Source organism: Aulonocara sp. 'chitande type north' Nkhata Bay, linkage group LG17 (assembly GCF_057382095.1).
Source record: "Aulonocara sp. 'chitande type north' Nkhata Bay isolate Kocher_YH1m ecotype deep benthic linkage group LG17, A_spYH_male_GT1.1, whole genome shotgun sequence".
Taxonomy (NCBI): Eukaryota; Metazoa; Chordata; class Actinopteri; order Cichliformes; family Cichlidae; genus Aulonocara; species Aulonocara sp. 'chitande type north' Nkhata Bay.
In genome coordinates, this window is record NC_141360.1 from 29,037,288 (window position 1) to 29,052,690 (window position 15,403).

The following is a 15,403-nucleotide window of genomic DNA, read 5'->3' on the forward strand; positions in this document are numbered from 1 at the left end:
GGTGCATCCTGTTCACAGACAGATGGTGTAGACTGAGAAGGGTTTTTCTGTTATCTCTGTGGGAATACCTATGTGTAGCTTCATAACCTGACTGGAGAGCAGCATCAGGGTAAACAGAGCAGACAAAATGGAATTCAGATTAGATTATCAAGAAACAAATGAAGAATTTGCATTTGGAAGTCACTAACTTTTACGGAACTTGGGTGAAGACATTTATATAAATCGAGGGGTTTAAAGAAAGCAATCTTCTCTGTTTTGGCCTGCATGTTGCTTTCAGCTCTTGGATATCTTCTCTGATATTATTAAGTTGAATTTCAATGCAAGGATCTGTTATTCCAAGTCTGATCTTGGACAAACAATGGAGGGGTTTGGGCATGAGCACTTTCGAGAAGGAGAGAATGAGAGCCAGCAAGCGGACTATCGAAGATTTGTAGGGGACACTCAGCGCTCATGTAACAATGTTTCATCCCGGGAATTAAAACGTTACGTCCGGCAAAGCTCACACGGTCATGAAACTGCAGCTCAGCGATACAATGCCACACGGATCCAGGCTGGTTTAGGCCCAGAGAGGTAGGTGACTGGGATAGAATATGAAAAAAAAAAAAAACACCTTCAGGTATCAAACTAGACAGTATTTTGATTCAAATACAGCTGCAATTTCTCAGCTGCAAGAGAAAATTTATGTCTTGCTGTTAGTTACCACTCTTGGTGATGTACGTTCAGCTCACTCTTACCAGCTGCAGCTTTGCAAGGTTGCTTCATGTAAATAATCTTTGTGTACCTGGAACAATTTACATGTCCACACACACACTTTGCAAATGTGCTTGAGGTTAAATCATGCTTTCAATGTGCTGCATTCTTAGTAGTTTGGAGGCCATGCAGACAACAACACTGAGTTTATGGGCAGGCGCTAATACAATAAAAATGGCTTGTCATATGTTGTCATGTGCTATTTTTAACCTGGTCCTTCTGCCCCTTGTACCCACCCACACACTCACAACTCTTTGATGCACCATCAAGGCAGGAGTGAGCAGCATGCTGCAGGGAGGATAAACAAGGCTAAAGCAAGCGCTTAGAATAGCTACAGTGCATAAAGGAACCACTGACCCATATCTGCAATGACCCACATTTAATTTGACACACAACACAGAGAAGGAAAAGGATCCCCCCTGAGTCACCTTTGCAAACATATCTAGCAACTCTCGCCTTGGATTAACACAGAACAAAGAAGGACTGTCGATTTAAGGGCATAAAATGTGATTCTGAATATTGTCTGGTGATAATATCAGTCTCAAATATTTTGTGGATCAGAAACAACATCTATACAGTGGTGCTTTAAATTTTGTCAACCCTTTTCTCTAATTCTGCAAAAGTACACTCATCACAAAGGGAATGGTTTTGCAGAAAGTGGCCAAAGACTGTGCCCATCCTTCATGGTTGATATTTCTCAATAACTTATTTTTGTTAGTGTCATTGTCACTGCTGGTAGTAGTACTAGACACCCCTTTAGGCAACACAGGTCCTTCAGGATGGCACATCTATGCGTTCTGTTACAAGAAGGTTTGATTTGTCTCTCAGCACACTCTCAAGAGCGTGAAAGAGATACTGGGAGATGGGCTGTTTCACAAGAAGGGCTGGAAAGGGCCATCTGGTTCTTTGTGTGATCAAGAACAGAAAGAGCACTATCAGAGCTGCACAGTGCTGGGCTGTGAGCACAGGTGCCACTAAAGGACATCAGGACCTTATGGCATGCTTATATATGTCTGTTTCTGACAGTTTGGTCAGAAAAATGTATGAGTAGCTTTCTGGAGGTTCTTGCTTAGTTCCTCTTCAAACAAAGCAGCAGATAGAGTTTGTGTGATGGCTCAACTCCTTGCAAGGAAAACATTCTTGTGACAATATGTAGAGGCTCCACTTACCACTTCATGCTATTAGTGCTGACAGAGATACGGGTAAAAAGCAAAACTAAAAAAAAAACAAAACTCAGGAGGGATAAGCAGAGAGCAATGGTGTGTGGAAATCACCTGCAAAACCACTCTGTTTTGGAGGGTTGTCTTGTTGTTGCCTCTCCAGTGTACCTGCAACATTCACTTGCACCAAAGCAGATGAAATTCACAGTGGTTTATGCTGATCTCCAGAATCTCAACTAACTTTGTGTTATAGTGTGAAATCAATAATGCAAATCTAGAGTAAAGTGTTCTCAGTCAATATGATAATATGGTGTGATGGATCAGAATGGGAAGAGTCCACCATCAGGACAGCACTGAACAACAATAGTGTGCATGAGAGGGCTTCAAAGAGAAAGTAACTGCCCCCTAAAACAAACACCGCAGTTTGCTAAAGATAAAATGGACAAGCCAGATAGCTATCAGAGTAATGCTGTGTGAATGGATGAGCTCTGCATGTTGTCATAGAAGGAACAAAGAATGTAGAGGCATCTGGACTGAATCTCCAACCCGGTGTTCTAAAAAGTCCCCCACTCAGATAAGAAAGAAGGTCATTTTTTGGAACAGGCACGCCAAAATCCCTATCTCGAGTCAACAGAAATGCTTAGGGTGGTACCTAAAGCGAGCTGGTTAAGGCAACACCAAACATCTGGGAGCTGAAGCTATTCTGTACAGAGCTATGGGGAGAAATTCATTTAATTCACGTGCAGACTAATCAACAGTTAGTTGCAAACATTTGGTTGTAGCTATTGTTTCACAAGCAAGTCACGTGTAAGAAATTTTCTTTTAGCGCTCATTAGGCTTTTTTCATCTAGTTTGATGAAGGTTTAGGTCATATTTGCAAAGCAATAAAGACCTTTTAACAAGCTTCACAAAATATGTAAGAAATGCTGTTAGCAAACATGCTGTTATGTTTGGCTGTGAGGTGCATGAATGAACAACTCAGCCTGTTTCCTGAAAGTCTGGAATATATCTAATAATAAACTGGAACATACTTGACGTTGGTGAAGTCATCCATGTGAAAAACCTTTTTTGACTGTGCCAGACCTGGTTTGGGTTATTGTTAAAGAGCCTAATTCTTTCCTTCCAGAGAATACAAGACACCCACCATCATATATATAATTGGATGAAAGTAATGCCATGCAAAACATTTATGCTCCTGGCAATACACTGTCAAATTGTCAAGAAGTGTATGGATGCATACACTGACTGTATGGAGTAGTTTGATGTTCCTTATAATTTCAGTTCAGTATAAGTGGGTGTGTACTGAACAGTTTTAGGAACTATTTGGCATCCTTAAAATAGACATCCCTACTTCCGTTGTAGTTGAACTTGCTTGATTTGTTAGAAATCAAAACACCTATAGATATGTTTTCTACTAGTAAGCTGTTTTCTATGTTTACTTTTAATGACTATGTCACATAGAGTAAGGTATTTTTTTCAGTGGTAGAATTTTGCATTCTTAATAAAAAAAAATTGTAAGTAAATAACAAAAGATCACAACATTTGTTCAATAAAGGTCCTTTCCTTAAGTCAGCATAGCCAGCCTGAGTTACAGTGTGTTAAAGTATTCAAATGTTCAAATGTTATCATGTGAATGAAATGTGGTTAGTGCTGGCCTTTCATTGCACTTAATCCTGTTAAGAACCTTTGCATGTGACCAAAATTTAAATTCAAGGCAATGTTTCACTAGGTTAAGGATATTAAGCCTTAAAAGTCTCATCTGTATTTCAACCTGATATGATGAAAGAACTGTCTATGGTCACCTGATTTCCACTTTCACTTTGTTAAAGTTCATGCTCAGGCACTATGTAGGATCAATCACCATTCAGGCTTCTGCCTTATTCTACCAAGCTTGTATTTACACCAATATCCTATATTTAGTAGTAACACATGAGGATGACTTACACATAGACTATAGTTTGCTAATTACACACAATTAGAGATTTTACCAACAATACAAAAAAGGGGCTATTTTTAAGCGAAAGAAAAACTGCCAGTGTTTAAAGCTGAATATAAAGATTGCCTGGTTATTACTGTGATTTGTCACTATGCTGTGGGCAGGCTGACAAAATGTTAGTGATAAAACTAGTCTGGCTGCACATCCGTGTAGTAAACGTTTCACCTGAGCCCGTGTTGCTACTTTGATTCCAGATATTGTTCCTGATTTCAGGGTCACAGGAAGCACAGGGTTAAACTTGCCTGAAGGGGAGAGGGGATGTGACGCTGCTGCTAATATATAACACCAACACGCACTGTCTGAAGACAGCGATAGGCAATCACTTCTTGACTGGCTTCATCGCTGACGTTTACATCTTGGAGCCACAAAAGACTGCTGTTTTTCTTTTATTTTTTTGGCTAAAAAAATCCAGTTTGTCTTTCGAGGTAACGGGAACAAACTGCTTTCTGTTTTAATTGCTCTCAGTCTACAGCTGGAAAGTTACCTCCTTTTTGGCCAGCGTGGGCATCCGCTCAATGAGGTAGCTAGCTAACCGTAATCTGCAAAAGATGTTGAGTTTACCATAGCAGAAAAGATGCGTAGTTTAAATTGCTTTCGCTTACCGGTTTTAAAGATATAAGAAGCTTGTTTTAGAGTGTCGGGAGCCTTGTTTTTTTTCTCCCACAAGCGAAGCTAAAATAAGAGAATAGCTAATGCTAAATGCTAATGGTTTCTCCCACATGTCTGCACGTATAGTTCAGCATATAACCAGGATGCAGTGCGTGAAAACTTTGGGATGTGTGTTTTCGTTTTTGTTTTTATAAAATAACTGTTTTATTGTGAGCAGGATGTTTATTTTATTCGTGCAGGCATTACTCTTAAGGGGGCAATATGAATATCCACGAGAGTATCTAAAACTGAATCTGACGCTATTGGGGAAAACATTATTTGTGTTAAACATTAACGACTGATTGACTTGGCCAGCGTATCAGTTAATTTATTACTTATAATTACTGCTTAGTGTTTAGTACAAGTACAAGGTGGTTGTTAAAACACTCGTGGTGATAAGGCTTTCAGTCCTACGTATACTGGTAATGGTTTACTATTACTTTAGGTTAATAGCTTGACTCGACAGACTGACTTCATTGAGTGATTATGTATTTTTGAACAGCTAAATTATAACGGTGTTACTCACATAATTTTAATATTATTAGACGCAATGAACTTGGTTCAAGTAGAAGTAAACAAACTAAACTTTACGTTTCTGGAAATGCTAGATAAGGTCTTGCAACCTTTATGCAACCACATGCTTTAGGAAAATGCAACATATGCCACTGAACGCAGCACCAAACTCGCTCAAAAAGTCTTCTGAAATATCACCGATCGCCTGATATACCAGAGGGTTTATTCAATATAGAAATGGACCAAAATATTTACCAAGTATTAGAATGCGTTTTTTCCCGACGTGGTTTAAATACTCAAACGCCAACCTTGGGAGCAAGGTTCACCTGTTAGCTAACGTTTGCTAAGCCTAAATGAGTAGTGATTTGAAACCCAAGGTAATTCATAAGCATGTGAGCTAAGTGTTGCTAAAATGTAATAATCCGTTATAGCTTCTGGAAAATGAGCGATGTGGAGGGTCCTCGATAGCATGGATAAGGTTACACGGATGATGCATAGTCGCATCTCTGTATAAACAAAGGCAGGTCTGACTGCCATGTTTTTGCTAACTCCCGGCGTGCAGCGCAAGCAGCTAATGTTTGCTAGCTGATAATGCAATGTGGGTCACTACTAGGGGAGTAAACGTTATCGTGCAAGTGTAGATGACACGGCGTTTTGAGGTTACCGTGTTCTTCTGACATTTAATCCAAATCTTTTAACTCTACTGTTTTGCATTTCATTCCTTGAAAATCGAAAGCATGCATGATTGGCTAATATGGAATGGTGCAGTTATATGTTAGTGGGTCACCCGGCCATGGTTTCCTTCACACGCGATGGTGTGGAGAGTAGTGCACCGTTATCTGCCTCGTGTGCGGTTTGTTTGGCATTAGATTAGTTATTAAATAATAACGTGTTTAATGTTTTTATTACACATCTCCCTTCAGCAGAGACTCGATTTTTATTTTAGTTTAGTGAGTTGGGGCTAAGCTGTGGTATTTACCCGTAGAAGTGTTGTGGGTTTCCGAGTGTCCCCTGTTTTGGGTTTAAAAGGTGATCTCATCTTAAGTACCACCAGCAAGGTTGCAAGTTTAGTACAGGATTATTTATGGGGGAAGCACCTGTCATGCAGGTGCACTGACCCCAGGCTGGCTGGGGATGTTGATGTTGCCATGGTTATACCTTCCTGTGAGAAGGTCACCCACCAAAGCTCTGCCTGCACAGTGGCTGTGCAGTCTTCCTGCAGAGCGTCATTACACTGTCTGTAGATGAACATCCTAATGTTGAGTGTTGGCGTTAAAACAGCTGATTGAAGTGGCTTTGTTTTGGTCATTTGACAGCATGGCAGATTACCTAATAAGTGGTGGCACAGGCTACATTCCCGATGATGGGCTCTCGGCACAGCAGCTCTTCTCCACTGGAGGTGGTCTAACATACAAGTAAGTTTCCCTTCATTGCAAAGTTTTTGTTTAGTTTGTTTTACTTGAAAATGTTTTCATTAATTTCAAAGTAAGGTTTCCTCATTTAAAAAAAGGAAAAAAAACCAACCTTTTTGCGAAGTTGTGGGTGGAGTGTAAGCACCAGTGCTTTGTAATGGCCAACACGTTTTGAACCGGCAGATCTGACCAACAGTGTGTTGTCTCCGATGGTCAAACGGCTGAAGAGCTATGCTCTAAAGGAGATGGGTTGACTTACAAGTGAGTAAAAGAAAAAAACAGTCACCTTCAAACTGAAAATCCTTGATCTATCTAAATAGTGAATTCATAGAGGAGAAGCAAATAATTGTTCTTCTACAGCAACTTTACTTTGACTGCAACAAACTATATCAAAAATCCCATGAACCGCGGCGCATGAAGGCAGATGGTAGATATAAGGCTTTGTGAAATTCTTAACTTGATTTGGGTCATGGGAATGAAAATTGCTTTCACGGGACATCGCTGTTTTATTAACTTCAACTAATCATCAAAGTATGTGACCTCTCCTGTAAATGCAGAAAGCATGATGGAGCAGCTTGTGCTCTTTAGCATGAATACTTTTGATAAAAGCACTCATTTCTGACCTCTTGCAATTCTTGCACTCCTCTGCTTGACATTCTGATGACATGCTGTATAGACACGCACATGCTGGATTTTGTGTAGACTTATTTTCCTTCATTAACTCTTGTAAATAGCCTTTTATTTTCATAACCATAAATGAACAAAGCAAGCTAAGTTGTAGTGGTTGTTTGGCACTAAACAACCAATTTAATCTTGCCTGCATTCATAAGTTCCCTATAGTGCGTCACGTGTGGAGGGAAAGGTTGCAAACGTGACTGCCTGAATTGATATCATGTGAATTTCAGGGGTAATTGATAAGAATGAAATTCAGATCAGTTTCTCGACCTCCTAATTAACGCAATGCAGATAGCTGACTCAGCATATATAGTCCACCTAAAAATTATTTTTTATTATATGAATGAAAAAAATATTTGATTACAAACTTTTTTTTTTTCTTGGAGGAAATAGTCAAACAGGGAAACTGATACACAGTTGCAGGAAGATAGAATCAGATTTCTGTGAGTGGCAGCTTCCTGCTATACCAGATGCAGCAACCTTGTTCTGAATGCGACGTGTCAACATTTTGCTCCAATCAAGTCTACTTTCACACCTTTTCTTCCTGTAATGGCCCTCAAAGTATCAGTGCACGACTGCCTGTATACCGACTGTCTGTTCAAGGAAGTGTTAAGAGCACACAAATGAGTTTTAGATGCCGACACTGTTCAGTACATCTACAGGTTCCTTCCTGTACATGTCTCTGTTCTAATGCAGCTTTCTGACACAAACAGGGTATTTACTGTGGTTGCATATGAGGTCACTGCCATCCACACAAAGCTACAGGCTTTAATTAACCAGTTTAATTCAAGCTATATAAATAAATGTGTGAACTTTTGAGACTTGGAGCCGAGTGTACACTTTCAAAATCATTTTAAATGTTAAAGCTGGTAAGGAGAACTTGCATGGCAGCATTCTCCTAGAACCTGATAATGGAGTGGGGTCACACTTAGCCAAAGTTACCTCAGGCTAAGGATGGAATATTTTAAGCATGACATTATGATCTTTAGGTAGTAATGAAATGTTTCTTTGGTAGTCAGTTTTAATAAAGGGAGGTGACTCTGATACAGAGATCTAACCTGTACCAATTAACTTTAATAATAGGATTGTAGGGTGTGGGCACATAGTGCTGTACAAACCTTGATACCTTCAGAGCTTCGTTTCTGTGCTTTGTCTTTCAAAATCAGTGTCAGTTTTACCCTCAACCAAGCTCTGAAATCTAACTAAAACCAAAATAATATTAATAATAATAATAATACAGTGCGGCTAAAACTTGTGATAATACACACAACTATACAACTTCAGTGCCAGGGAAAAAGCTGACAGGTGAAGGCCTGTTGTGGCCTTTGGTTTTACTTTGAAACCATTAGCATGGTAGATTTGTCTACATTTAACATTCAAATGCAACCTGTGCGATATGGCCGAGCCAGTGTTTTCTTTAGAAGTCAAAGCCAACACGGCAATCAGGTTACTGCTGACTTGGGGTCAGCAGTAAGCAGACAGTATAGTCTGTGTGCTGCAGCTGCGGTTTGTGGCTTCTGCTAAATGACAGCAGATGTTCCCTCCAACATTCACTAGATGTATAAAGCTTCACTTATTCCTCCTTATTTCCATTTGTCCCCTGCTTCCCCCCCCCCCCCCCTCTCTCTCTTACATAAACATCTCAAAAAACCCACAAAATACATACAGACTCGAGCTGAAAAATAAACACATCATTCCCACGTCTGGCGCTCGCTGCTTCACTCATCTTTCTGCCTCTTATTGTGTTTATACAGGCCAGGAGCTGAAAAGAGGTCAACTGTAGCTTTTTACCAAGTAGAGGGCGCACCCAGCTGCACTTAGTGTCTGTACTCAGCCGCAATGCCATTTTGTAATTTTCTGGGAACCACGATGTGGTGCAAGAGTGTCCAAAAATGGGTTGTTGTCCTTGGTTAAAATATTACACAGAAGGAGAGGAGTGACTCTGTAGGAAAGTGACTTAAAAAAATTATTACAAGGCCTTGATTACAATCAGAAGTCTATTCACATTCTTTGATAATCTAAATAGTTCTGTTATCACTACAGATCAAAAACTGTAGTACTTTTATTAGTTTGTTCAGTACACCCCATTTGCTTTGAGATACTCCTCAAAGTTGTGAAATCCTTTAATTCATCTGGTTTTCTTAGGCATGCCATTACAAGCTTTCACTGAAACATATAGAACACCATCTCCTGGAATATTTCTGAGGTGTTGTTGGAGTTTTAGACCTCACAATACTGCTAAACTGCTGCTATTAGCCCCTTACTTTGCACTTTGCTTATGTCTTTCAGCGATTTCCTGATTTTACCTGGCTTCATCGACTTTACCTCTGACGAAGTGGTGAGTAGCGTACACATGTGAACAAGGAATCTGAGTCATATTTTTGCCCTTTTAAAACAGTCTGCATCTTTTGGTCTCTTTCTGCTTTGCTATTTTTTTTTTTTTTTTTTTTTTTTCCCCCCCCCATTGTGGTCACCCACTGGCTGCTCCCTCACCCTTGTGGTCACATTTGTGTCCGGTTAGTTACTCATCTTGCAGCAGGCAAAAGGGGGGTTAATCTCAGGGCTTTACGGGAAATCCCTCTCCTCTGCTTCGTCTATCTGAAGGTTTAATTTAGTTTTAATCTCTTTCTGTTTCCTTACGAGTTAGAGTGCTTTCTTTACTATGGGACATATTTGCCTGGCTGCCATATTATGTTCTAGTTGTTTTCTCCACAGTCTTGGTCTGCCCTAGTTTTTCTCAGGATAGTGAACCTATTCATGCTTAAATAACACAAATGCTTGCACAACCTTGAATAGTGAATAAGTCTAAATACTTTGAGGCATAGAAGCATGAAGTAGTGCTGTGTGTTGAGGGTGGTGGTGTTTTGGGACATTGTTTGCAGTCATGGTCTTCCTCACATTCTTTAATACCTCACAGTAGAATTTAGCAGGTTGGTGCAGTTGTGTGCTCTGGCAAAGTGGCGTTAGGCATTTTCTCTGGCCTTCACCATAAACCTCTAAAGAAAACGCTGCAAGCACCCACTATAGTTTATGTCTACATCAGATACTGTTGAGCCACTTCCCTGGTTTCCCATGTTAGTGGAATGTTATTATTTTCACTCTGCCAGTGGATTGAAACGAAATGTGCTGGTTGTTTTGGGAATTGGCGATAAGTAAAAGTAAACCTGGTCGTTGGACACTGTAGTGTGGCTCATCCCTATTTTTTTTCCAGACAGTGTCATGTTTCTTTCCCTGGTAGGAACAACAGTTGCAGTATGTTACGTCAGTGTCTTTTAATTTGGAGGCATTTCATATCTAATATGAACTAAATCTAAAGCTTAAAATATTTTTTTTAAGCTTAAAATTGGCTCCATTGTTTTCCCGTTTTTATAAAAGTTTGCTTGTATTAACCTTGTTGTGTCCTTCTGGTGTCTGATCTGAAGGATATTTACAGTGAAGTCCTTCATGGCTATCTAGTTCATTCTGCCCCCTGGTGGACCACATGCAAAATATTCAATCCCCTATTTTTTTGTCTTTCAGGACCTGACATCAGCACTGACTAGGAAGATTACATTGAAAACCCCTCTCATTTCCTCCCCCATGGACACTGTGACAGAGTCGGCCATGGCAATAGCTATGGCGGTAAGAAACTAGCATCTTAAGGACACAGTTTTTTATTTTTTTATTTTTTCTGTAACTGTTTAATCAAAAAGCACACATCTCATTCTTTCTTTCTTTCTTTTTTCTTTTAAAAAATTTGGTAGCTAATGGGAGGCATTGGCATTATTCACCACAACTGCACACCAGAATTCCAAGCCAACGAGGTCCGCAAGGTCAAGGTAAACTGTGACTGCATACAAATATTTATACACATTAAAGGGTGCTAACTAGAGCAGGGCAATATGGCCAAAAATATTTATCACGATATATATATATTTGAAAATTTGCGATAACGATATAACTGACGCGAGACAAAATACAACTCCACAACTTCACTAGCGCAAAAAAAACTCGATCCATTTATTTTCACTTAAACAAGCAGCTGGTTTTTTTTTTTTTTTGTTTTTTTTTTTATGTGCATTAAAGCTATATAAAAATTATCCGCTGAAGTTAAAAAGAGGTGCTTTGCAACATTAAACTGCAGTGTGCCAAATATAAAGTCAAATACGTATTTTTCGGACCATAAGGTGCACGGGATTATAAGGCACATTAAGCGAAACAAAGCAGTCGGATAAATCAAACTTTATTCAACTCATACTTCTTGCTTCCTCCACTTCTGTACCATTGATTCATTAATGCTGTATTCTATCACAGCTGCTCTATTACTGTGTTGTTGCAGTATATTAATGACTATTAGTTTCCTGTCTTCATTTATTTTACAAGTGATAGCAGAGCTGTACGTTTGAATGTTTTCAGAAATCTCTGTCAGAACATGCTATATCATGCTTAGGTAACTAGCAAAACTAGTGAGCTAACTTCCGCTAACGTCCTGCTAACTTCTAACTCCGTTAAGTGTAATAAATTCTGTTCTCATGGATGCCTGGATGTTAAACTTAATAGACATTCATACACCTGGTAAAGCAGCAATGCTGATAGTTTTATTAAAGATGAAAGAATTTAGACCGTTTTTAACTCTCAGTGATGCTGCAGTGTTCGTTTGACTTTGGGACCTGAATCGGACGGAGTTTAGGACCCAGATTACTCCCAGATTTACGAGCGCCTTAGTCCGACAAATAATAAAGACGGCTGCTTGCATGTTCTACAACAAAATGTGCTTTGTTGTGTATCTGACAGACAAACGCCAAACCAGTTCCACATCACTGAAGTGGCACCACTTTTACAAACTAATTCTGGTTCATCCGTTTCACTCAACAATCCGCTTTCTCCTTTCTCATTCTCCGTTACCGCCATGCTTTTTCGGCCATGTGCGTATGAAAACAAAGGCACTGCGCATGCGCGCGTTACCCATAATATATCGCGATATTTTAATTTCTTATCGTTGCCTAACATTGTACTGGTATTACTGTGAACGGTATAATATGGCCCAGCCCTAGTGCTAACCTTTACCTCAACCAACATAATTCAGCTGTTGTGTGATTCATGCTCTTGACTTTTCTTGTTATGGTGTCCCATCTTGTCCCTATATAGGCTATGGTAATGGCGTCACATGTGTGTTATATTTGTGTGTGTGTGTGTGTTACTTACTGTTTTTCTGCTGCTTCTGCTCACGATTTTTTCTTTTTTTTTTTTTTTTTTGTGTAGTGTGTTTTGGCTTTTGCTGTTTTTTTTTTTTTTTTTGCCACATTACCGATGTACAGTGGAAAATAATTGTTTTGGTTTCTGTTGGCTTCCAGAGGTTCGAACAGGGTTTTATTACAGACCCAGTTGTTATGAGTCCACGCCACACAGTCGGGGATGTGTTTGAGGCCAAAGTTAGACATGGTTTCTCTGGTATTCCTGTCACAGAGACAGGAAAAATGGGCAGCAAACTGGTGGGTATTGTCACCTCCAGAGATATCGACTTCCTCTCTGAGAAAGACCGTGGCAAGCCTTTGGAGGAGGTGTGTGTTCTTGTTGCTTTTAAGAAACTCTGTCATTTATAAAAACTTGGCTTTACCCGATTATTTTTACACTGACCCCGTCTTCTCTCAGGCTATGACTAAGAGGGAGGAGTTGGTAGTGGCTCCTGCTGGTGTTACACTAAAAGAAGCCAATGATATTCTGCAGCGCAGCAAAAAAGGTGAATTTAAAGAAAAAGTATTTGTGTAATAGATGTTGGACTTCTTTTTGGTTATTGTATTTTAATAGCCCGACTTTCTGTGTAACCAGGCAAGCTTCCCATTGTAAATGATAACGATGAACTGGTGGCCATTATTGCCAGAACGGATCTAAAGAAGAACCGGGAGTACCCCCTCGCCTCCAAAGACTCACGCAAACAGCTTCTCTGTGGTGCTGCTATCGGAACCAGGGAGGACGACAAATACAGACTGGACCTGCTGGTGCAAGCTGGAGTTGATGTCGTTGTACTGGTTGGTGCTTTTTAAAAAGTTAGATTGTGGTCGGTGCTTTAATAATGATCGGTCACATCACAGATACTTGGATGTATTGTAGAGAAGATAAATCTTTATTGTCATTACACAGTCATAAAAACTGTCCCCCATCGGCACTACTTAGAAGATTCATTTCAAATTTCAGAGCAGCTTGTAGCTAAATGGCAGCCACTGTCAGTCACATGGCTAATTTCTATAATTTTCTCATTAAGAAATATTTCAGATTATATTTTAATAGTTTTGGAAATTATTTTAAGGCTTGTTTGTTTTTGTTTTTCTTACATTATTGTATAGCTAAAACATATTTTAGAATTCATAAAAAAACAGTACTATAAACAGCGCAATAAGACATCTAAATAATTAGCCTTGAAAAGAAAAAAAAACTACTGTAGTAAACTTAAAAAAACTGATTTTTAATTGGAGGTACTAACGTTAAGAAAGTATTAAAACAGGGCACTTACATTGAAAGGGATTGAACTGGTCATTGACTGCATTTTAAAACTGACACTACAGAGTGCTACACAGAAATTGAGATGCAATATGAGATTATGGGGTTTTATTTTAACATTGACATCATTTTTAAAATGCTAAGGGGTCTGTCGGTGATTCTAGTGTTAAATGGCGACAGGATGTGAAACCTGTGTCATGTTTTGGTTTCACTGAAGAGCCTAGCAGTGTGGCTGTTGTTAATATTGGCCATATAATGGCAGGTCTGAAGCGCCTTGAGGCGACTTTTGTTGTGATTTGGCACAATATAAATAAAATTTGATTGAATAGATCTCGAAAAAGAGTACAGGCACTATTCATGCATGATGAGAAACTGTCAGACTCCGTGTAGAACACTCTACTGTAACTAAACACAACTAAATGGAATGGGTACCACCTTGTGGTGCGATTCAGTATTGCAGGTAAATTACAAACTGATGTTATAGCCCAAATCATACTTCCTGTTGCTGTGTTTTGTTTTAAAATTGTAGCTTAAATGTTAATTATTACAGAGTAAAATTCTCAAGGAGATATGTGACTAAGTCCACAAATAAATCCATGGATCCGTGGGGTCTGCCCCCTAGGGGTGCAGAGCCATTGTAATGGGGGGGCGGTATGAAAAGGGGGGGAAACAACAACACTTGGACACTGCTAGCACGGGGCACCTACACAAACGCAAAGCAGGAGATGAAGCATAGCTGAATATGTTTCCAAACCAACTTCATTCTAAGCCAAAGACTAGAAAATATGGTGAAGCATATCTTCCCTTTGGCTTCACCTGCACAAGTGCCAAGGTAGGTCTCCCTTGCATAGTTGGTTTTCCCTTCGTCGGGAGCAGGCGTTGGGCTCTTCAAATCACACAGTATCCCACATTCTTGATTTTTAGTTCACAAACACTTGTTGTAATGACTAACTACTCCTGACATTTTGGAGATGTTAGCTCTTTATTCAGTAAAGTTACAGCGGGATACAAATAACATCAGGCTGATCCTGCCACAATTTGTTCCCCCTGTCTAAATCACGGACAAACAGTATCCCACAGTTGTTTATATTTTTAAACCCTTTTTTTTTTTAAAAATGTATTGATAGCAATGTTGAATATTATTAAACAGGAAAAAAAACAACCACATGTAAAATAATCACACGGCGACGCCATTCAAATGTCTGTTTTGACTTATTAGGTGTTACTGTATTTTATGGTCTAAACTTATTATGTTTAAACCATAAATATTTTTTTATATATATTTTCTTTTTTTTTTTCTTTCTTTTTTGTTTTTTTTAGGACTCGTCGCAAGGCAACTCGGTGTATCAGATCAACATGATAAACTATATTAAGCAGAAGTATCAAGAATTACAAGTGGTGGGAGGAAATGGTGAGTCTGTTGGTGTGGGGAGTGAGTATTATGTGGCTGTCCCTTTATGAACAGTAACATAAATGACAACAAAATAAACAGATATATTTTTTTTGCACACATTTCTTGACAGTTTTCACTTTTCCACCTTTCCTACAGTGGTCACAGCAGCCCAGGCCAAAAATCTGATTGATGCCGGCGTGGATGCTCTGAGAGTCGGCATGGGCTGCGGCTCCATCTGCATCACACAAGAAGGTATTCAGTGTGGAAACCGTGATATGATGATAGAACTTAAGTGTAGTGATAAGTATTTATAAAAAATTATGCCGATCCTTTTTCCGGCAATGAGCTTTGCTAAGATGAAAAGGCCATCAGTTGCTAG

The 15,403-nt window shown here is 39.3% G+C and overlaps 1 protein-coding gene across 7 annotated transcripts in view; it reads left to right on the top strand.

The window, feature by feature from the left end:
- The window catches only part of impdh1b (IMP (inosine 5'-monophosphate) dehydrogenase 1b), an 18,844-nt gene continuing 3,441 nt past the window's right edge, over positions 1-15,403 (top strand). Inside the window, exons 1-11 of one of the 7 annotated variants that reach the window (XM_086270305.1) lie at positions 1-570; positions 6,384-6,482; positions 6,663-6,740; positions 9,444-9,492; positions 10,674-10,775; positions 10,898-10,972; positions 12,488-12,694; positions 12,786-12,873; positions 12,963-13,162; positions 14,952-15,042; positions 15,181-15,276. In XM_086270305.1, the coding sequence (XP_086126431.1) occupies positions 359-570; positions 6,384-6,482; positions 6,663-6,740; positions 9,444-9,492; positions 10,674-10,775; positions 10,898-10,972; positions 12,488-12,694; positions 12,786-12,873; positions 12,963-13,162; positions 14,952-15,042; positions 15,181-15,276 (1,297 nt within the window). In that variant the 5' untranslated portion in view covers positions 1-358. Of the gene's footprint in view, positions 571-4,163; positions 4,427-6,383; positions 6,483-6,662; positions 6,741-9,443; positions 9,493-10,673; positions 10,776-10,897; positions 10,973-12,487; positions 12,695-12,785; positions 12,874-12,962; positions 13,163-14,951; positions 15,043-15,180; positions 15,277-15,403 lie in introns of those variants that run through there. The other 6 variants (XM_086270308.1, XM_086270309.1, XM_086270307.1 and 3 more) reach the window with 6 other exon arrangements.